Here is a 21,745-nt window from a genome sequence, read left to right as displayed (position 1 = left end):
CACAGGAATATCCAGGGCTGGGGACTCTGGGCATTTGTTCATGAAAACCAATCCAAGACCTGCTTGAAGGTTTTGGTGCTGAGAGCTAAGGGTGTCCTGCCTATCAAAGGAGACATGGTGGGGTCAGTTTGGACACAAGCCTTAGGAATTTCAGTCTCTCTAGCCTTGTATTTAATTATTTTTTACTTCTAGAATCAACTTTGGTCCATCTGAGGAGTGACAAAATGTCTTTATCACTCAAAAACTGCTTTCTGGAAGTGATGTCTATGGAAAATTCTTAGTTTCATATCCCAGTAGAAGTTTAATGAGTTCATATCTGAGCTCATTAAATTACCTTTGGTAACACAGGTGAATAACCTGTGGTTAAATACTCTGTCACCTTTACCTCAGAGTAGGAATAATAATTAAAAATACTATAGATGTAAACTTACACAATTAAAACATTATTTATAAAGAGCTTTTAGACCAAACTGCCAAGCTGTGCAGCAGCAATCCATCAGCTCATCTCTCTGTGGTACTCAGTTTGTTCTACTGCCTCCATTTAAATGACACTTCCACTACATCAGTGCCCATCCATTGTATTAATATTTTTAATAAGCACAGAAACGAAGGAATTTCCTGTTCTATCCTCTGAAAAGAGAGATACAAGAACAAAGGGAGAACAAGAACTTGCTGTATGTTAGACGAGAGAGGTTTTCCACCAGCCAGTTCCCACCCAAGTCCATCAGTCCTCCCTCCCCTTCAGAACACATTCCTGCAAAGCTGCAGTTGAACCCCCTTTGTTATTTTCAGTGTCCTCTGCCAGCTTGCAGCCCATGCCATGACACAGCATTCCTCCTGCTTTGTTTTGGCTGCTAGGATTTTGAGCTGACATTTAACAAAATTGCAGTAATGCCTCCCCAAGACAAGAGTCCTTGTTGAGTGCAGTCAGCTGAAGTGGCAAGTTGTAGGCACAGGCATGAGTGGGGTGTCCAGCCACAGATCCCAAAAGGGAGTTTCCCCTCTTCCTTGGGGATGTGCAGCTTGTTTTGCCATGGAGCTGGCCTTGGGCATGGGATAGCCTGATGAGGCAAAACCTCCCTGGGTTCACTGGTGTCAGTAGAAGTCTCCCTACTCACTTCAGTAGACTCAGGGATGAAATATAAAGTATGCTGTGACTAGAAAGCATGTAAACATGTTTCTTACTTAATCGGTGCTGATACATCCTTAATTAGCAGCAAATTCTCGTTTAAAGCCATCGAAGGCAAAGTTTTCCATAACAAACCATCCCCTCTGCCCAAAGAGGCAGCTGACAGCAGCTCATAGGTGTTAGCTGGAGAGGTGAAATAAATTGTAAATGTTTGCTTTCTACTTAGCAAATGTCTGTCATAGCCCTGCTAACTAGGCAGAAACAAATTATGTGTGAAGCTCAGCATCTCTCTCTTTCTCTCCTGTGATTGGTATTTGCTTATGCAGCCCAAGTCCTTAATTTAATTAACAGGAATATGCTTATTTTACAAATGATAACCTTGTAATCTCCTTAGTGGGAAAAAAAAAAAGGAACATTTTCCCACAAGCTACTCTTTGTTGCCTGTTATTTTATTTCCATCGTTGGTGTGGCTCTCTACTTATTAAAAACTAAAATGGCCTTTCTAATTATTTTCATTAACTTACAAGTGGATTTTCTTTACTTAAAATAGATAGGAAAGCCACAGAAATGTCTTGAAGCTCAGTGTCATTCAACAGACTTCCAGAGGAGCTCAGTTTTTTGAGTGCTTGTGTCAATTCTAAAATGAATTATCATTGCCTGGTTTATTCCCTTTAGCAGAACAATTGAGTGGATTCTCCCCTAGGGTCCCCATTTGGAACAAAGTTGTCAAGTGTTTGTATTTTGGTGGAATTTCATAGATCCCCATGAAAGGTGAAAAAAAGAACAGATGTTGACAGCTAGGAGAGGGATTTTGAAGTATGAATATATATTTTTACATCTATAGACACCTTCATAGACCTGTGGCTGTGTGCTTTTTAGGGGATTCTTCATCTCAGTGTATAAAGAACCCTTGCTGGTCCTGCCTTAAATGTGATTTCTGATCACCAGTTCATGCACTCTTCATTTCTCTCAGGAATATATCCTTTAGTGCACCCCCACTGCCCACAGAAAGAACTATTTTTATTGATGGTCACATGGAAGGGCAATTCTGTCAATGCAGCAGCTCATGCAGGTGAGTCCTCCCTGTGCCTGGAAATCAGCAGAACCTGCAGAGTTACTGGGGCTTTCCACAGACCTGAGACAATGTGTTTGAGGCTCCTATGAATCAACTCAGAACTAATTGGCAAGCAGGCACATATTTGCTTCCATATTTTCCTTAATTAACCTTCAAAGAGTGCAAACAATGAGCAAAAATGCAAATTTGTATTGCAGCATCTGCCAAAAAAAGGTAGAAGAAAGAAATCTCAGATTTATGTCACCGGGAGAAGTGAATATGAACACTTTCAATCTCCAACTCTGGTACCCACCTGAAAGCATACAACTCTGTATTAAATGCCTTTCTATTCCATGTTTCTGAATCTGTTCACCTTTCTGTATGAGGCAGACAAGGTGATTTTTATATTTAAATAAGCAGAATAAGTTACAAGAATTAATTGAAAACAAGTGGCTATCTTGGATGTGACTAGGATTACTGGAATGGGGATTTGTGGAAGATGCTGAATTTCTGAACTTGAAGGTCAAAGTTTTTCAGTTTCTCTTACTCTGTAATTTCTGAGGTTCACCTATCTAGATCTGACCTCACCAGTGTTTCTGCATTCACATTCTTTACATTGCAATCACAACCACAAAGCTATGTGTAGAGATGGCCACCTGTCTAGATATCTTTCTGCCTCAAATACACTTTACTTTGATTACTCTATTGTGCCATATCTTCTTTGCAAGGCACAAGACTATCACAGTTGTATTTCTAACAACATGGTTCTATCAATACAAGAAGTGCTTTTCCTTGACCATGCCAAAGGACCCTGAGCTGAATTGCCCACACTCAGGCTGCCAAAACTGATATGGTCCAGTGAATCACATCTGATAACTTATCAGGGAGCACAAAGGGCCTGGGCTTTAATGCTTTTCTGGTGAGCAGACACTTGATGGTTTAATCCTGTTTCTATGACAGTTTGTGTTGAATACACCTTGTACAGACTTGAGGCACGTGTTGAACTCTCCAGCACTGCAGTCAGGCCATTGCTTTGTGAGTTACCTCTGTAACCCTGAGACACTGAGGGGAAGGAAATACGTGGGTCAAAATACAACACAGGCAAGAGAGAAGTTCTGTGCTAACCTGAGAAGAAGCTTGATCTTAACACAGAAGAATGATGTCTTCACAGGAGAGGTACTCCAGCCCTCTGATCCCCTTTCTGGTCCTTCGCAAAAAGGTGAGTAGAAAATCAAAGCTGGAGTATGAGGAAAAAAAAGAAAAGAAATGACAGAACAAAAGGAAAAGGTGTCAAAATGGGACAGTGTGGGAGAAGAAAGGGTGTTGGGCTGAATAGGGGATGTTTCTGGGCAGAAACAACCCTCTCTGTGCAAGGAGGAAGGTGGCTGCTGGAGAAAGGCAGCCAGTGCCAGTACCCAGCCCCAATGGAGGAAAGTCAAAATCAAGGGAAAAAACCAGCCTTGGTCATTTTCCTCAGGGGCCATGGAGAAGATGGAATAAACTGCAGGCAGTGATGACTGTTGGCAGGTTGGACCTCCCTGGCCCTATGGGCATGGCCACTCTAGGAGCAAGCACCACAGGAGACCTGAGGTTGTCACCTGGCTGCAACACCTGAAGAAATCAGCCTGCTTATCTCAAACCTCATTTGAAGGAAAGGCACCCATGAAAAAGACACACTGGATCCAGATGGGTGAGAGAGCAACCTAGCTGCCTGGGTTAATGGGTAACTCCTCAGGGACGAGCTCCTGCTTGCAGTAGCATCAGGGTTTCTTGCAGCAGGTATTGGAGAAGGACTCAGCACAGGAGGCGAGCACGAGGGAGCTGCACCACGGCCTTTGCCACAAGGTAATGTGGAGCCATCACACTTGTGAAGTGTCAGCTGGGAGGGAGAGGACTGCTGAGGACTGGCAGAGAGGGAGTCCTCACCTTGGGTGCTGTCCAGTGGAGGAGCTGAAGCTTTTCCAGGTCATTACAGGCTGGGGGGGAAGGACTGGGAGCAGGCTGCTGGATGGGAAGCAGCTGTGATGGTGCTGAGTTCCAGTGCTGGTGGCAGGCATGGGGCAGCACTGGAGGAGCCTTGGTGTCCTGGTTTGGGCTTGGTGACGAAGGAGCCCTGTGGAGGCCTTTTGTCTCACTGTGATATGTAGGCAAGAGCTCCTGTGAGCCATTCTGGGACAATCCCCACCCAGCAAGGGGATCAGAGCAGGGATCCAGTTCCCATTTGGGCAAGCAAAAGGGGTTATATAAGACCCCCAAAAAAGCTCAAAAAAAAATGTTGCTTGTGGGTCAGCTCTCATGCTTGCTGACAGGCCACCAGTCCTAGGTGCATGGCTGGACATTTCATCCAAACTTCTTGAGCAAGATCCCCACAAGGCTGGGGTCTCTCAGTCTCTAAGTGATGCCCATCCAGTAGGTGGGACTCCTTCTCACAAGCACCCTCAGCTTCAGTGACATTAAGCAGCTCTGTTGGCCCCAGCTAGCATTACAAACACTTTTCTTGAAGGCAATGGAAGCAAACAGCTGTAGCTGTGGAGATAATGAAAAAGGATGTAAATAGTAACTCCCCAGAACCCACAGTTTTACCAAGTGGCTTTGACACTTGCTGAATACCTTTAAGCTGATAAAGATCTGATTTGTACTTCAGAGGTAACCTGATTAGCAACCAATTTGAATCTGGAATATGTTAATTGGTACAAACATCACTAAATCACTTTCTTTAACCTATATGAAGGAGTGTGAATGAACAATAGTGAAGGTCAACACAGCCTGGGGAGTCATAGGAGATGAGGATTTCTGTATCTAACCACAATAAATTGGTATGATTTGTAATAAAATTTAATTGCATGTACACACAGAATGTCACTAGAAGGTACCCAAGGCCAATTCTGCACAAGGAATTTAAGAAAAACAGAATCAAACCTGCCCTTGTAACTAAAATCTGGTCATGTAGCACCTTTTTTCCAGGAGTTCTGCCTCACTGGGTGCCCAGTACAGATGATGTTCACTAATCAAGCATCCATTCCTAGTTTTATTTTGATCAGTCACAAGCTGTCCAGCTCATTGACCCCCATGCTCTCATCAACTCAGTATCTGTGGGCCTCACAGTTTTTAATATATTAATGGGTGTATTTTGAACACAGTTTAATGACAGATTGGAAATGAGGAGCTGAAGCAGAGATCTCAGTGTCAAAAAGGTGCAGAAATGCCCAGGTTGAACCCCCCCTGATGTTTCCCTGTGCTTGTCATTTCCCAGGGCATCATTATACCCACCACAGAGCTGCAGCTGAGCTAAGCTTAAGGTATTCACCATCTTCCTCATGTCATGTAGAGCATTCAGAAAGGACAGGCAGGACCACTTGTTGCACAACACTGCTGGCATCACAGGTGACCTGGTGGCAGAGGTAACACCAACATCTGATTCTCCAGTGTGGCACTGAACAGTCTTCTCCTGAGAAAGCTTCTATTCAGTGTGTAACTGTTGTTCCTGTAACAAAGCACAGAGGGAACCTACTTGCAGCTCTCTCCTTCATTTTCTTCTTGCTTCACTGCCAGCACAGGACCACTGGGATTACAGGTCTGCCAGCAGCTGGAGAAGAGTCTGCTAAGAAATGGGTCTCAGAATTACCTTAAGCATGGAGAAGGTGTTATCTTCCACTATCATTCTCAAAAGGGATTGCAGCATTTTTGGACCTGCTGGTAAAAAAACCCGCAACAATCATCCTCAGTTTTCAGGAACATTTGTCTGAAATTTGTTATTTTTAAAGTGACAATGAATACTCTTAAAAATTCTATCAATCTGTTCTACAGACAGCACTAACCATCTTTTTAATGCATGATTAAAATTATGAGAGAAGCAGTTCTTTGGTTTATATTAAGTAATTAGTCTGCCTTCAGTGGCTGCCTATAGCCATTTCTTGAAAAAACCTTAAGCTATTTTTTCAAGTGGTCAATTTGAAAAACAAACAGTTCAGAGTAATATTTCATGTCTGAAGTCCCCAAGTCATGGCTGGTGCTCCGATACTGAAGCTGTGCTCTTGCTTTTGCACCCTGCATTGCCTAGAAGCAGCTGGAAATGACAACTTTGCACTACCACATCAATGTTTGTATTACTGGGCAGAAGAAGAACTGAAGTGGGATGTTTTGGTAATTTTTTTTATTTTTTAATTTAACCTCACACTGGGTTTTGTGCATTAACAATCTGGTCTCACCTGTGCTTGACAAGTGCCAATATTTAGGGTCATATACAGGGATGGGCAGTGTTTAAGGGAATTGCTTTTAACTTTCTTGCTGAAGTGCTTGCTAGACTTTATCAAAAGATTCCTCAGCCCTTAACAGTCTCTCTTTAATTGGCCACTTGCATGCTCAGTTAATGCACTGCAGTGGAAACCAAGTGGTAAAGCAGTGAAGAGCCAAATCTGGCACTAAAAATTCAGTGAGTGCCTTGAAACCTGTGGCTATTTATATACAAGGCAGTGTTTTGTCATGCTGATTTTTATTAGCACAGATTAGGTACAGGCAACTTGGTAGATGTCACAGATGAGTCAGAAAATGTTAAGCATGGAGCATTTAAAAGAGGCAAGGCTGCAAAGGGGCAATGGGGCTGGGAGCCTCATCTCTGCCCTTCCCCAGGCACAGCACGGGGCCACCTGGCCCTGCTCTGCTTCTCTTCATCCTCAGGACCATCACTGGATGGGGAGAAACGAGCCTGGTTTAGTTAAGGGCTTAATCCAGCCCCAGAAAAGCTTTTGGTGCAGAGAAATATTTGGTAGAAAATGCCAGGAGCATTGGGCATGCCTGAAGCATGGTGATGCTCTCAGTGATCTCAGAAATTACACAAGACATGATGTATCAGGGACTTTTTGGGGGGGTTAAGCATTCTTTTTCACCTTCAGCACATGTCTTTGACTATTTCCAAAACAAAAATGGGTGGTGCCAAAAATGGGTGCAACATTTCTCTAGAGTATTCTGTGACATCTCAAGCTTGCCTGTGTATTTCTGGGTAGATAGGACCACCTTGGCAGTGCCACTGCTTTGGATGCTATGAGCCTGCAAAGCTGCAATGCTGAAATCTCTGATTCCTATGAGCAAGTTCCTAGGAATTATCTCCAAGCTTTAAATAATACTTGGATGTCTTCCCATTGCTGAAACAAATTTTTGTCCCTGGCTGTAATTTTTTGTTATAAGTCTGGAAGACCTGGTAGTAATAAATTCCTGTTTGTTCTATGTTTACAAGCATTATAAGCAAAAAAAAGTTAATCATGAAAAATTATTATAAATGTCTGCTTGCCTATTTATTCTGCCTCTATTCATAGGAGCATTAACCATGTATAGCTGCAGCTATACTTGTCCAGTTAACCCCCCTACACCTGTGCTGTGTATTTATAGACCCCATACAGCTATAGAGAGAAATTGTTCTTGCTCAGAGTGAGGACCCTGGACATTCCCAGCTCATCTGTTGCTTTCCCCTTTCTAGGAACAGGAAAAAGAGCATTGCTCAATGGCAAATGAAGTGAAGAAATCTGTATCTTGGGGTCTGGCTTTCTGTTTTGTGCAGCCTTTAGCTGGACTCCCTTTATGCATCATGTAAGGTTAAACCTGAATACTTTCCCTGATCCTTGGGAAGGAGTAAAATGGGAAGTAGATAGGTTTGTCATAGAGTGCATGGTGTGTGTTCAAGTGCATATGGGTGAGTATTTCTAAATAAAACTCGTGCAAAAGAATCTTGCCTTAAGGTATGCTAGGAAGCACTTCAGATTTTTATACTGCTCTAGCAGTATAATTGTGAACTGGGAAAAGAGACATTATCCCAAATCAAACAGGTAGGTAATCCTGCAATTCCCTGTATCCCTGTACTCCAAACACACAGAAAACGAGTGAGCAGCGCTCCTTAAAGCCAAGAAAAAGGCAGTCAGGTTTTGTCTGGAATGCTAACATCCAGCAATATCAACTCTGATGCTGGTTTGTGTCTCTGCTTATTACCATTAGATGCTGCACAAAAAGCTGCTGTTGTTAATAACCACAAATAACACAAGCAAGAATATGGGGTGTGGCAGATGCAAGCCTGGGGATCTGTTACCAAGCTCCCAAAGCTGGGCTTTGCTGGACAATTTCCAACTTTGGCAGGGGGAACTTTAGCTGAGTAAGAAATCCAGGCTGTCATTCATTAAGTAGCTGGCAGAGGTGCAAAGAGTCCCCAGTCTTTGGGCAAGTGAAATAGCATTTTTATTTCTGGCCTTTTGTTTCAGGCTGCATTCCCTTCTAAAGAGTTAAAATCAACACCAGGGTGCTAATACGTTGTAAACTTTTATCATTTATTATGCATTTAAATGTGCACAGCACATACACCACAGTCTTGAACAGCACCTGTATAAAACTACAGACAGATTCTGGTAAATGGTGAAAGCTCAGACCATGTAACATTGTCATCAAGGTTTGATTGCAATATTCCAAAGTTACAACTGCTACCTCTGGACTTCTCTGGGGTGAGGTGGTCGGTTGTGGATTTAAGGGAGTGAAAAAGTGAGAAAGAGGAACCACTTCCAGAGAAAAATCTCTGTGATCTGATCTTCCGTTCTGAAATCTGGAGCAAAATCTTGGCAGAGGTAGTGGTGATAATCACACAACAATTACACACATGTGGAAAACACAGAAAGTACAGAAATCCCAGAAATTAAAGGAAGAGAAAGATTCAAAATCCTTAGGCGTGACATTTCCTAGGTGCACTCTCCTGATTTGGCTCCCTTTTTTTTAATTGTTATTTTTGCTTTGACAGCAGCTGGCTTAAGATCTGGTCCTGGTCTGCTCCAATCTTACTGAACTTTGAGAAGCAGATTTTGTCTTCAAGGTCATGTCTATGTGGAGGGTAAAGGTAAGTCTACACAGTTAAGAAGGAATAAATGATTTTGTATAGGAATGTAAAGAGAAAAAAAAAAGCTGAATTCAGAGTTTCAGGTAGTCAGAAATAACTAGTTTAGATTGAATGATCTGTAAACATCCTCTAAAGCCATCAAAGATTGTGTGTGGTTCTCACTTAACATATTGATGACCTCCTCTGAGTATCTCTTAAAGAAAAGAAAGCAAGAGAAAAGGACAAAAGGATCCCTTTAGTGATTTCTCCATTATCAAACCTGTCTTTTCCTTCATCACATTAGAGACATGAGTTACACTTGCAAAATTTATGGAGAAAAATATAGGGTTACTTGATGACGATATAGTACTGCAGCCTGACAGCTGTCTGCAAATATTTTCACCATGATTACCCTTACTAAAAGTAAACCAGAGGGTAAAGATAGCTCAAACGTGACAAGGCTCAAATAGGATGCAACCAACTCTATCCTGAATACTTTTGGCTACATATGGAAAAAAAAAAGAGAGATTTGGGATTACAATTGTTCCCCCAGGCCCTCCTCCAGAACTGTAAGACCAAGCAGAAAAGCGTGCACCTTCCTTCCATGCAGATTTTGTTAGGAGACTGGCTTTGAGAGTTAGTGAGGTAGAAATTAATCAACTTTGTCAGGGAATGAGACAGAAAAAAGCAGCATATTTCTCCTTCCAAATACTGCACCAAAAATAATAAATAGTACAAAACAACCTTAGTTCCTTGTAATCAATCTAAATTCTCTCTATGGAGCTTGTGTTTTCTACGAACCAGCAAATTCTTTTGCCTTCTAAAAACGTAGGAGTCTTCTAGGGTTTCACAAACTTTGAAAAATTAATGTAGTCTCCAAATGTGAAAGGGAATTTGATTTGAATAAAGAATAATTGGTTCATGGCAGCATGTTTCACAGTGTGTTGTAGGGGGAGGTAGACAGACATTTAAAATTTTCTTTTAGCCTAATGCCAGGCAATTGTATCAAATAAAGGTTCCATTAGAAGATGGTACGCTCCTGTTTATCTAAATAGGAAAAAAGCCAAACCAGTCCTGCTGAGTTTATATAGGTGTTTAAACCTCTCTGCTGCCTGGCAGCTCTAAGAAGACTGACTGCAGGAAAGTTCAAAGTTCAGGCCTGGCAGATCTAAAAACAGATTTGTGGGGTAGCTCTTCAGAACTGTGCTTTCTGTACAGAGGTAAACTGATACTGTTCCAATTAAATAGCAACGCTGCACAAAGGAGGTCAGGCATTGTGTGTGGCTCCGGGCTGGCATCCCACCCAGGCACCTCCACCACTGCTCCATCTCAGAGGCCAAGGAGCTTCTTTGGGAGTCACTGAGGTGGGGGGTGTTGGAAAACATGCAGAAGAGAATAAAAACCACCATAACAAACAAACACACACACACACACACATGTACAGCATGTACATACACAGTACAACACACAAACAGTGCAAAACATTGTAGTACAGGAATAGAATTTCACCTGGTTTAGGACATGGACTAGCAGCACACCTGTGATAACTTTACAAACTTAAATAAACCACCAAGCAGAAGTCTTCTACTGTTGCACCATGAAATGAAATACCTTGGGTTAGAGGTTTGTTTTGTTTTCAGAAATAATAATTAAAAAAAAAAATCAGAACTATAAATAAAATTTTGTGGCAATATATACACATTTAAATAATTAACTTAAATATCTTACGCCTACTCTTGCATAAAACTCTCCAGTAAAAGTGCACCTTGTTTCTTTTCCCCATGTTCTGCATCTTCCCCTGTGCTGAGGTAGGTCTGAAGGGAAATATCTCAGATTCTAGGAAGAAAGTGTGTCACTGTCATTGTGGGAGATACTTTATTGCCTTTCTTTGTTCTTCCATTTTTGCTCAGGGCTATGTACATCCCGGGATAAATCCTGGATTCATAAGCATTGTAGTTGTTTGGCAGGAGAATCTCTTTGAATTTGCACTCGTCATTGAAATGGGTCTGAAATGAAAAGGAAAGGATGAGAGGGAAGGAATTTTAAACATCAGGTGTGGAAATATTCTTGCTACCAGGTGTAGAAGGGGTGCTGCTGGGAAACGTGCAGCTAACACCCCCCTCTCTTAGTGCTCTTTTGAAGTGGCCGCCCAAAGGAAGCTTCAAACAGGCCTCAGGAGACAGAGGATCATTAAGGATGCTGTGTCCAGGGCAGGCATGGACACCTAAAGGTGGGATGGACACCCAGAGCTATGTCTGCTCTTCTGATAGAGAGGGGCATGTTCTCACAGAGCTGCAATGGGGTATGGCCCAGTTCTGCTGCCCTGCTTATCTGATTGCTCAGTGGTTGTCCTGCCACCAATAAATTGAGAAAGAATCAAGGAGAATCTGAATGCTTTCACTTTTTCAGGGTGCTGAGGAGAAAGAGACATTTTAAAGACAATCTTTGTGGACAGTATTTTCTGCTTCTTTAGTTTTAAAATCAAAGGAAAGGTTGGGATAACATGTTAGTGGATCAGGAAAACAGAGCTGACAAGAGCACCCTTCCAGGGAAGGGCTTTTCACTTGCAAATCCGTGCAGAGGGACAGGTGTTGCAAGTGTGTTATCTGGAGGGTAACAAATGAACTCCTTGCTTATCACTGGGCTAAAGCCTAGGGCTTTGTAAGAGAGGTCTCAGCTTGCCAAGCTGACCACTGCACTGGAATTACTTCATCCAGGACACCAAAGCAGCAGTCTTCCTAAGAAATGATGCAAAGGGTGACTGATCCAGCCTGGCTTTTATAGAAGTCAAAATCTTCTATGACAGGACTGATGCCCCAGAAAATAATTCTGGATGTTTCATGTCTTCATGTGAAAATGACAAAGTTAACTTTGTTGTAGTTTGGCCCAAGTTTTTTTCAAAGTATACTTGAGAAACATGAAACAGAAGAGCCATGGGTAAGGCAAGAGACCCAGGAATGGGTCTGATGCTCATCACAGATACAGAAGTAACCTAGAAAGTAGAAGGATGGGTGAAGACTTGTATTGTTATTGTCCACCCAACAAGTATATTTTCAAAGACTGAACATAAAAACAATCTGTATTGTCTCCTAATAATAATCTGTCTTCCTATAAATAGAAGTCCACACCTTGAGGATGCTGAACTGTCATGGGAACAGACTCTCTGGTGAAGAGCATTAACAAAGAGTGATTAATAGGTATGTGACAGAAACTTATTCAGCATATCATTAAGGGTCATTTGGCCTGGCTGATCACAAGTTCAAGTGCCCTCTAAGAGATGTAGTGGGTGACTGCCACACCCTTTTAAGGCTGTTTGTACTTAAATACAAGAAAGATATAGACTGAGACTAGCTTGAGGTCTTACCACACAGATGGCTACTCTGTTGGGCTGTGTGGGTAGCCATGGTCAGGTGAATATAGGTTTCATGGGGGAAGCAAGAAAGTATAATGCAAAAGAGTGGGTTTCACTTCAAAATCTCAGTAAGCAGCACCCATGGGCAGCACACCTTCCGTTGGCTAGGAAGAAAGGACTGCTCTTTGTTTCCTGACCCAAGAGGGGCAAGGGTGGGGGCCTGGGCAGCTTCTAACACCATGCACATTTCTCACCCTGAGTGACCATGGTCCCCTCCCCAGGCACATGATTTGTGGCTACTTACAGATCCATAGAGTTTGCCTTTGCTATTCATGGCCACAAAGAGTCCACTTCTAACACCAAATATGCTCACCACTCCTCTTTCCACGGGGGAGATTTCCAGCAAACCTACAGGAGAGACACAGAAATCAGGGGGACAAAGGGCTGCACCCTGAAGGAGTCAGCAGTGTCAGTGCTGCACTCACCCAAAGGCTCCCATCCTCAGGGTGGTGTAAATCCCCAAGCCCCAGTGCTGCTGTGGGTGGCCACAGACCCCCAGCCCCATGCTCCACGTGCTGCCCCATGCCCCATGCTGGGACCTCTCCTCTTTTAGCTATTTTTACTTTACCCCCAGGCATCCTCCTATGTAGACAAGATTAAAACAAGCTGGAGTGAGCTTGGGGGGAATGAAACATTTGTCATCATGCAGTTTATATTCCCCCCCTCCCGGATCTTATTGTTTCAGTTGCATATCAGAGTCATGGGGCCACGGGGTTAAGTCCCCAGCAGATGCTTTTCAAGTTGGGGGAGAGGTGGGCTCTCCCCGGCCCCTGTTCAGAGCAGACAACCCACGGACCCTCCAGATGTTGAGGCAACCCCGACACCTGATGCCCGCCAGCAGCAACGCGCTCAGCAGCCCCGATGAGCTCTGCTGGAACGCCCGATGAGCTCCACCGCCACCCTGCTACCCCCGGCACCCACCGCCCTCGGGGGAGCCGAGGCGAGCGGCACCCGGCAGAGTGGGCGGGTGGACTTTTCAGGGGATTTAGCGATTTGCCACGCATCCACCCTTCCCTTGGGGCATAACGCTCCCTGCGACAGGTGAGCCGCTCCGCGCCCGCGGAACCGAATGGTTTCGCGGGCGCGGAGCGGCTCACCTGCCGCACCGCGGGGGTCGTCTCCGGCTTACTGTATCGATTCTCGCTGTGGATCCCTTCGATGCGGCCGTCGGGCAGGACCTGGATGTGGAAACCGATGCCCACGTTGCAATAGAGGCGCCGCAGGCGTTTGATACCCAGGAGGTAGTCGCCGTCGCGGGCGGTGTCGCGGCGCTCGGCCGGGAGGCGAGCGACGGAGCGGGCGAAAAGTGCCGCGTCCCAACGGCGCTGGCGGGGCCCGGCGGGGAGGTGACCCGGGGGGGACCGGCCACGTACAACCCCCGGCCACAGCAGCCCCAGGAGCAGCGCCGGGAGCAGCGCGGCGGGGAAAGGCATCCCGGCTTAGGGGCGCGTAGCCACGGGCCGGCGGGCGGACGCTCCGAAAATACTCTCGCCCCCCAGCTCCCACTTTATACTGAGGTCAAAAAAAAGGAGGGTGGGGGTGGGGGGCAAGAGAAAACCAAGAAATAAAAATAAAAAACAAAACAAGCAAACAAAACCAAAAACAAAACAAAAAAAAAGAGAGTAGAGGAGAGGGGGAAATGGAGCGAGCCCCGTGTTCAGTCCCCCGAGGATCTGCAGTCTCCCTGCGCTGGCTGCATGGAGAGGAAATCCCGGGAGCAAGAGCTTCTGAACTTGATCTCAGCTCCAGGAGTCTTGTCTGAAGTGCTGATCTTCTTCTATAGCTGCTCAGCCATAGCGCTTTAGCTCTAGCCACGATATTTATATATCCATGTGCGTTGGTACCTATTACATCACCACCTACTGCTGTCCGGTTTAGCTGAAAGTCAAATTATCACCCCTAGATGCTTAACAACTCCCAAGCGTCTTGAAGGGAAAGGGTGAGCAGCACTGGTGCTAAACAAGAGGGACAGCACAAACTTTTAAAAAGAAAAGGTCATATTTTGCGTTCATCACAGCAGCTGCCTTCTCTTTTCCTTTATTCCTTTTTTCTTTCTCTCTTTTTTTTCTTTCTCTCTTTCTCTTCTTTCTTGTTCTCTTTCTTTCTCTCTCTCTTTCTCTTCTCTTTCTTTTTCTCTTTCTCCCTCTCTTTCTCTTCTCTTTCTCTTTTTTGTAAGCACTTACAAATGCTAATGCAGGACACAAAAATCAAAGAATGCCCAGCACACTTTCCTCCCAACACAATGTATGACTTTGTGGAAATCTGTGGAATTTAGGCTTTTGCTGTATCCAAGCGACATGGTTTACAGTTTGCTGGATGCAGAAAAATTCCCTTCATTAAAAGCCAAAATACTTGTTGCATGGGAGGTTTAAGAAATGAAAAATGAAAGAACTTTAAAAAAAAAAATAACAAAGAACCTAGGCTTTAATAAAGAGGAAAACATTTAAAGAGGCAGCAAGTGGTCAAAAGTGGTAATAAGATTTTTGATTACAAATAGCCCTTTAGGAATCAGAAAGCACACATTGCTCAGGAGTACAGGACACGTGGAGCTCCCTCTTGATAGGGGCTGCAGTGACAGGAGCTTATTCCTGAGCTTTCCAGGCTGCCAGGTATTGCTTTGCTTTTAACTTGTATGATTATTTTATTGTCTTTGCTCTGCATGCACTTAGATGTTGTTGTTGTGTCTTAGTTTGTCTTAGGTAATTGATTCCTTTCATTTAAGTTTATTAAAATGAGTGTCAGAATTTAAAAGTAGAAGTTTTGACCCTGTCAGTCTGGAATGACTTTGTTTAGAGCAAATCCCATATGTTTTGTCACCTCCCTTAGCTTAAGCCTCGGCCCACAACAGGTTTTCACAACCAACAGGTGAGGAGACATTAGGACAGTTTTGGAAGGTCCTGAATTAATACAAAAGTGTGTGTGTTTGTGGGGGAAGTGGTTTGCGACTCAAGCCCTTTATAGCCTGAGGATACTTCAGCCTTTCACGCCAGTGGAGCTCTCCTGCTGTTCCAGCAAAGGATGGGAGAGAAAAGAGAATTGCCCCAGGGTGGATGACAGCTCACCTAGGTGTGAAAATCTCCGACCTTTGCTAAACCTAAGCAAACTTAGATGATGTGCTTTTAGTTCTTCTTGTGAGGTGCATGTACACACTGACTGTGGCTGAGTGTGTGTGTGTGTGTGTGTGTGTGTGTCTTTCTCCTACCACACCTCTCAGGATGGAAAAGGGACTGCTGCTGCTTTGTGACTGCAATCTGGTGCTACTGAAGTAAAAAGGCTCCCAGGTGTAGTTTTGTCTCAGTGAGAAACAAGTTAATTTCTGTGCATGTGTTTAAAGATGGCGGAGTTTTGATTTTTCTCTAAATCTACAGGCTGGTAAATCCATTGAGGTGAAACTCACAGACATTTACCACATTTCCATTCACATCAGGTCCAGTCAGACCCAACAAGGCTGGTGGATCAGTTTTGGATGAAAGGGTTGTACATCAGGCAAAGATCAGCTCCTCATGGGTTTGGAATCCACCCTGCTCTGTGCTGGACACCTCATCCTTCCCCAGGGTCTTCAGAACTGCTTGATCTCACCTCCCTTCACAGTCTGAATTATTTGCTGTTAGAAAACAGCAGTGGATGAATTTAGGATTAAGTTTATTTACCCTCTGAAGGATAAGGCCAAGGAATGGAGCAACTGACAACACACCTACCCAGCAGTTCCCCTTCTGCAGGAGAAGTGCAGTCTGATGTTCACAGCCCATGGGTCAGGTCCAGGTCTGCTTGGCCTTACTGCCATGAGCAGCAATGGTCCATGCCAAAAAAGCAAGAACTCTGAGACCATAGTCCTATGAATGTTAAAGTACATTAAAACTTGAAATTAGGGATCTGCACTGGAGGTCAATCAGGTTTTAGTATCTTCACCCCCTTGGGACATATGGAAATGGGTCCTAAAATGACTTATTAGGATCTGAGTTAATCTGTTTGCAAGATCAGGTCCTAGATGATCGGACAGAGCAGCTAGAACACCAAATTATGCTGTCACAGTATCACTGGTGCACAAGGGATGTTTCTACAAGTTCATTCTTAAACTTGTTACAGAATTGAACAGCACTTTTCCCACACAAAATGGGAGGAAAAGCAGCAAGTTTCTAGCTAAGAATGAAATGATGAGGTTTGGGTTTGCTTTCAGATTTTATGTATTCATGTATGTGAGAGATTGTGTGAAGTCTGCTTACAAAACACCAGTCCTGATGCCTCACAATCCTCCCATTGCCAAGTTGTTTGTACCCAGTTTGCACCAAGTGGAAAGGACATGTGGAAGCTGCTGACCTTCAGGGTCTTCATGCTGCCAGACAGACACTTCCAGTTGAAAATTATTGCAAACCATTAAAGCAGCAGATTCCCCATGGAAGCCATGAACCTTCTGATTCTTCTGATTCTTCCACATCATGCCATGCTCCAGTGCTGTGTGTCCCCTGTGCCTAATGTCACAAATTCTTTCATGATAATATTTAAACCAGGTAAAATGTCTTCATCTTTGCACTGGTTCTGATCCCTGAGAAGAATGTGGCGATGTCACAGTTCAGACAGCTCTGCTTTCCAAATTCCTCTAGGCTTAAAGTATAAAAAAGAAGAAAGGATTCACAGAATTCAGGTCCACACCCAGGCTCAAGCCCCGTATCATTAATTCTGAAAGAAAAAGGGAAAAAAAGGAGGAGTCTGGGATATCTTTACGACTTTTATAGGATTTATACTGAAATTGCACTGGCACAGCAGACATCCAAATTTGATTCCCTGTCTGTATCTCTAAAGGGCTCTAGGTCCACAACTGAAAAATCAATTTACATATTTATTAACCCCAGTAAATAGATGTAAATGACCCTGACAGGTATTGCTCATGAGCTTTTCTGTTGAAGGCAAATATTGTACTGAGACCCTTTGATCTAGAAGGATGGGGAGTGGACTGGAAGGGGCACAGAGAAGCATATTGTTAGGAAAAAATCCCTTTCACCACGTTTGCATGCTAGGAAGACCTGGTCATAAAGCAAGCCCATACCCTCGCTCCCTCTTTGCCCACGCCCCTTTTAATTATGATTATATTGGAAGACAACTACCCAGCACTCCACAGAAGGGACTTGCCTGAGAAAGCTTTCTCACGTTCACGTCTGGCTGCCTCTCTGTGTAAGCAGGGGCAGTGGTCCCAGGAGAGGAGGCAGGCTGGAATGCAGCATGGGGCCAGGGGCCCAAGCCCCAAATTGGTCGGGGTCGCTGGGAGACCTTCACCATCCAGGCCTCTGCTGCCTGCATAACACACATACCCACACCCCAGCCAGCCAGTCAGATGCACTCTCTTTTTATTTATTTTTTTTTTCTTCCCTTCTCTCTGTTTGCAGCTGGTCTATTTGATCTCTGTGTGCTGGGCTGTTTGCTGTTGTGAGAGTCTGGCCATGATCAAAACCTTATTCTCTTGAGTGATGTTGTAGTGGGATATATTAGAAAAGGGCAGTGGAGTATAGCAGCAGGCAGCTACAATGCTGGGCAAACAACAAAGGCACCAATAACCTCTCTCCAGTGTCTTTGAATTGGTTTGGCAAGAGGACTGGGTGTCACTTTGCTTGTGATGGGTATGGGCTTTTTCAACAGCTGCTCCTTCTGCTGCTGCTGAGCTCAGGCAGTTGCACATCCCTGTGTGTATCTCTGTCTGAAGCAGAGAGCAGAGAGGACATGACTGCACCCATCTGTGTGGCTCCTGAAGGTCTTCAGCACCTTAAGATGTTGCAGGTCATACTTCCAGCTTGAGACCATCGGCCACCAAGGAGCTCAGACTGCATGATCAAGCCAGAGACATTTGATTTCCTGTGAACATTCTGTGTCTCAGCAGCCTTTTTCTCAGATTCTGTGCTCTATCTGGTTGCTTTATTGCTTTTGAGCTGAAGGTGGCTGTTCCTGCAGCATCTTCTCAAAGGTGTGAGGTGGTGGTGTGGTCATAGCCACCCTCTGGGACACCTGAGGCTGTCAGCCTGATAGAGCCATTTCCTTGTCCTGCTGCTTCTTGCTGCCAACTGACGTATGAACAGCTCTCAGGTGAAGAAACATGTCCAGACAATCCATCATATCCTCTCTTTCTGCAGGCTGCAGCTGCGCTCCATGCTCTTCTCTCACTAGACACTCCCCACAGCAAAAATTCCCAACCCTGCTGTCACTGGTGACCCTGTAGTTTTCCAGCTATTTTCTTTTCTCCATTGGCTTTTCCCCTGCTCTCAGCTCTTCTTGCTGCCTGTTGTCCAATACCTGCTCACTTTTTGTCCCATTTTCTGTAGCTGTGCTACACTTTTCTCTGTCCTCAGGACAGAAACAAATGCCCTTCATGGAAGTTTCATTCATGGTGAAGGATGTCCACACAGACCTTAGCTGTGGGGCTGAAGAATGTGTCCTCCCTGGTGGCTCTTCTGCAGTCACCTTTGTGGTGCCACTGCTTGCTTGAATGTGCAAACTATGGTTGGCATGAAATGAGCTTTGGGGAGTAACATCATGAGAACCAGCTAAGGGAGAAATTCTTAGCAGCCTTAAGTGGGATTTCTCTCTGATGTTGTGGTTAGTGTCAGTTCCTGAAGCCTGAAATGCTTTTCTGGGAGGTGGAAGGGTGAGTGGAGAATATGAAAGACCTTTGGACTCTTCAGGAATATCACTGGAGTTTGTGTTACTGAAGAGCAGGACTCAGTAGGATGGAACAAAGGTCATGTCCTGGGAAGTCATCATTCAAGCCCCACCAGTTTAGTAGGCAGTCCTGTCCCAGTGTCTTGTCATAGCCCCACAGCTTTCATCCTCATGAATTCTGAACCAAAGTTTGGAAGAGAAGTCTGATAAGAACCTAGATGGAGAAATCTGTTCTGCTCTGGTTATTAATTTGGGTCTTTCTAAGAAAACTTAGTTCCCAGCCAGTCTCACTGCTACACTAAAACTCACATGCTTATCCTTTTATATTCATTGCTGACACTTCTGCAGATGCAGTTTTGTTCTGCCTGGTAATTTTTTTAAACTATTGAAATTATAAACACTTTAAAACTAAATATATATATATATATTTTCATTTTGACAGATTACAGTACACATACTTTTGCTGATACATTACTTGACACTCAGCCAAAGAAAGCTGGTAAGAGGAAACATAACAGAAAATGAGTTTTGAGAATCAGGGTAAGTGTTTGTTAAGCTCATTTTTATTGTTATTATTGTGGGAAATAACTTGAGTTAACTTTTTATGTGAGAATGTTTTAGCTGACTTTGAGTGTAGCATAACTGGTTTACATGAGCCTGTTAAACATGTGGCCTCTCTTGGATGAATCATTTTTGACCGGTGGCTAAGGTGAGGAAAAGTGGCTGCTGTAAGCAAATGACGTGCATTGCTGGTTTTAAAACTTCTCAACAAAGCACCACTTAAAATCTGTCAGAACATATAGCACATAGCCACACAATTTATAACCTCTCTGAGCATGCAGGAGAGGAGCTTTTCCAGTTGACCTTTAGTGTCACAACCATGAAAACAAACAGATGTCTCTTTTCCTTATTTACTCTTGGTCTTTTTGCAGTGCTCACCACTGCAAGGGCTGAGTCCTCTGAGGAGGAAGTGGCCTTAGAACTCCATGGGCTGTGTGTTTGCTCCTTGCTCCCTGGAGCAGTGAGGGGCAGCACTGTTGCCATCAGACAAGATGCTTTTCTCTATGTCTGGGGTGGCAGAGGGGGAATTGAGACCAAAAAGGTTGTGGGAGACCTGTGTGATGATCCATGGGATGAACTACTGTGGTAGAGGTTCTCAAAGCTTCCCAACTTTCTGTACTTTCCCAACATGGCACAGCATGGAGAGAACTTAAAATGTTGGCTTTGACTTACAAGGACAGGACAGATGCATAGGTCTTCCAGAAACTCACTTGCATCAGGAGACACAGCTGAGTTCCTTGGATTTTGGACAGCTCTGGACCTTCTGGATTGGGTGGGGTGGGGGGCTGGAACAGACATCTTGAAACTTCTTGAAATAATCCTTCCTTATTTCCTATCCAATAGCAAAAAATTTCTCTTGCAAAAGGCCCCGAAAACTGCTACAAACACAGAGTTCAACTGAGAGCTTGCTCAGACAAGTACCCAGCTCAGCACAACATTGCTCCTCATGAAGTCAGCCAGAAACAACCCTATGGTTTGCTGTGTGAGCTTTTGAAAAGTAAACTGCAAGCCACAAGCTATACACAGATACCAGCTCTAAAGCTTGAAGTCCAACCAGCATGGAGGTTACTCATCAAATCCTGTGTTACTTGGAGGAAGTGACAGCAGGAATATATTTGGTGAAATGTAATTTCTTCCCCTTCAAGGCATTTGGAAAGAAAAGCTAAGAAGACAGAGATATAGCTAGAAAGCATGTTGCAGAAATGTGTAAAACAGGACAGCTATCAACAGACATGTCAGTCATCTGTCATCAGACATGTCTAGAAAATTTGTCTTAGGTTTTGTCATATTTGTCATTCACTCTCTTTATGCTGTTTAGTAACAGGTCTTACAGATAACAATGGGAGCCAGTTCTCACTCCAGGATTGATGCACACAAGATACAAGTAAATAAGTTTTGGATGAATGATCCTTGTCCAGAAAAATCCTCTTGACACCAAGAAAAGTGCAGAGATGGCAGCAATGCATTGCTTGATTTTTGAGTCCATCATTCCACTCCTCTTGCCATTCAAGACCCAGAGCAACTTCATTCTAGTCAACTATTTTAATAACACTTTTGTTTCCCCCCCCCCCATCTTCCTCACTTCACTAACAGAACTACAAGAGCTACAGTAACATCAACATGAAAGGAATGGGCATATGCAGGTTAAAAATTAAGTGAGAAAAAGAATAAGAGAGATGGCTCATGGTACTGCTCTAAGAGTACCTTTCTCACAGGGTCTACTTTTTTCCTGCAGTTAAAACAAGGAACAAGACTGGACTCTAGGTCAATTTGCTCAGTGGAACCACACAGTTTCCTTAGCTCTCAGCAATGAACAATCAGTTTATGATTTTAATTCCATTTTAAAATACTTTTATATTTGGACCAAGAGCATGTAGATCTTCCATACTGCTTATGTGCTCCACAGGAAGAGATCCCTAGGAAATTAGTTTAGATACTGACCTTGATTAGGACTCCTTTGTCTTTCTAAGATGTGGAATGAGCTCAATATAAGCTTTAAATGATAATTTAGAATATTTTCTTGAGGAAAAAACAGTCTTAAACCAGGCAGACAACATCAGAATGAAGAAGAATACCATCTTTGGTATTCCTAATAGT

The 21,745-nt window shown here is 43.8% G+C and overlaps 1 protein-coding gene across 1 annotated transcript; it reads right to left on the bottom strand.

The window, feature by feature from the left end:
• Nucleotides 1-10,859: 10,859 nt before the first annotated feature.
• On the bottom strand, nt 10,860-13,875 carry FGF4 (fibroblast growth factor 4). Its single transcript, XM_030451385.1, has 3 exons — nt 13,572-13,875; nt 12,687-12,790; nt 10,860-11,036 (listed from the first exon to the last, which is right to left on the bottom strand). The coding sequence occupies exons 1-3, from the start codon at nt 13,873-13,875 to the stop codon at nt 10,860-10,862; spliced, it is 585 nt and encodes a 194-aa protein (XP_030307245.1).
• Nucleotides 13,876-21,745: the final 7,870 nt, after the last annotated feature.

This window comes from Calypte anna, chromosome 5 (assembly GCF_003957555.1).
Source record: "Calypte anna isolate BGI_N300 chromosome 5, bCalAnn1_v1.p, whole genome shotgun sequence".
Lineage (NCBI taxonomy): Eukaryota > Metazoa > Chordata > Aves > Apodiformes > Trochilidae > Calypte > Calypte anna.
The sequence above is the reverse complement of the archived record's forward strand: the minus strand, read 5'-3'. Positions and strand labels throughout refer to the sequence as shown.

Excerpts from the sequence above, each read along its gene's own strand:
- FGF4 (XM_030451385.1), bottom strand. The coding sequence starts at position 13,875 with ATGCCTTTCCCCGCCGCGCTGCTCCCGGCGCTGCTCCTGGGGCTGCTG. Across the intron at positions 12,791-13,571 it reads CCACAGCGAGAATCGATACA|GTTTGCTGGAAATCTCCCCC; the intron begins GTAAGCCGGAGA and ends TCTCTCCTGTAG. Across the intron at positions 11,037-12,686 it reads AAGGCAAACTCTATGGATCT|ACCCATTTCAATGACGAGTG; the intron begins GTAAGTAGCCAC and ends TTTTCATTTCAG.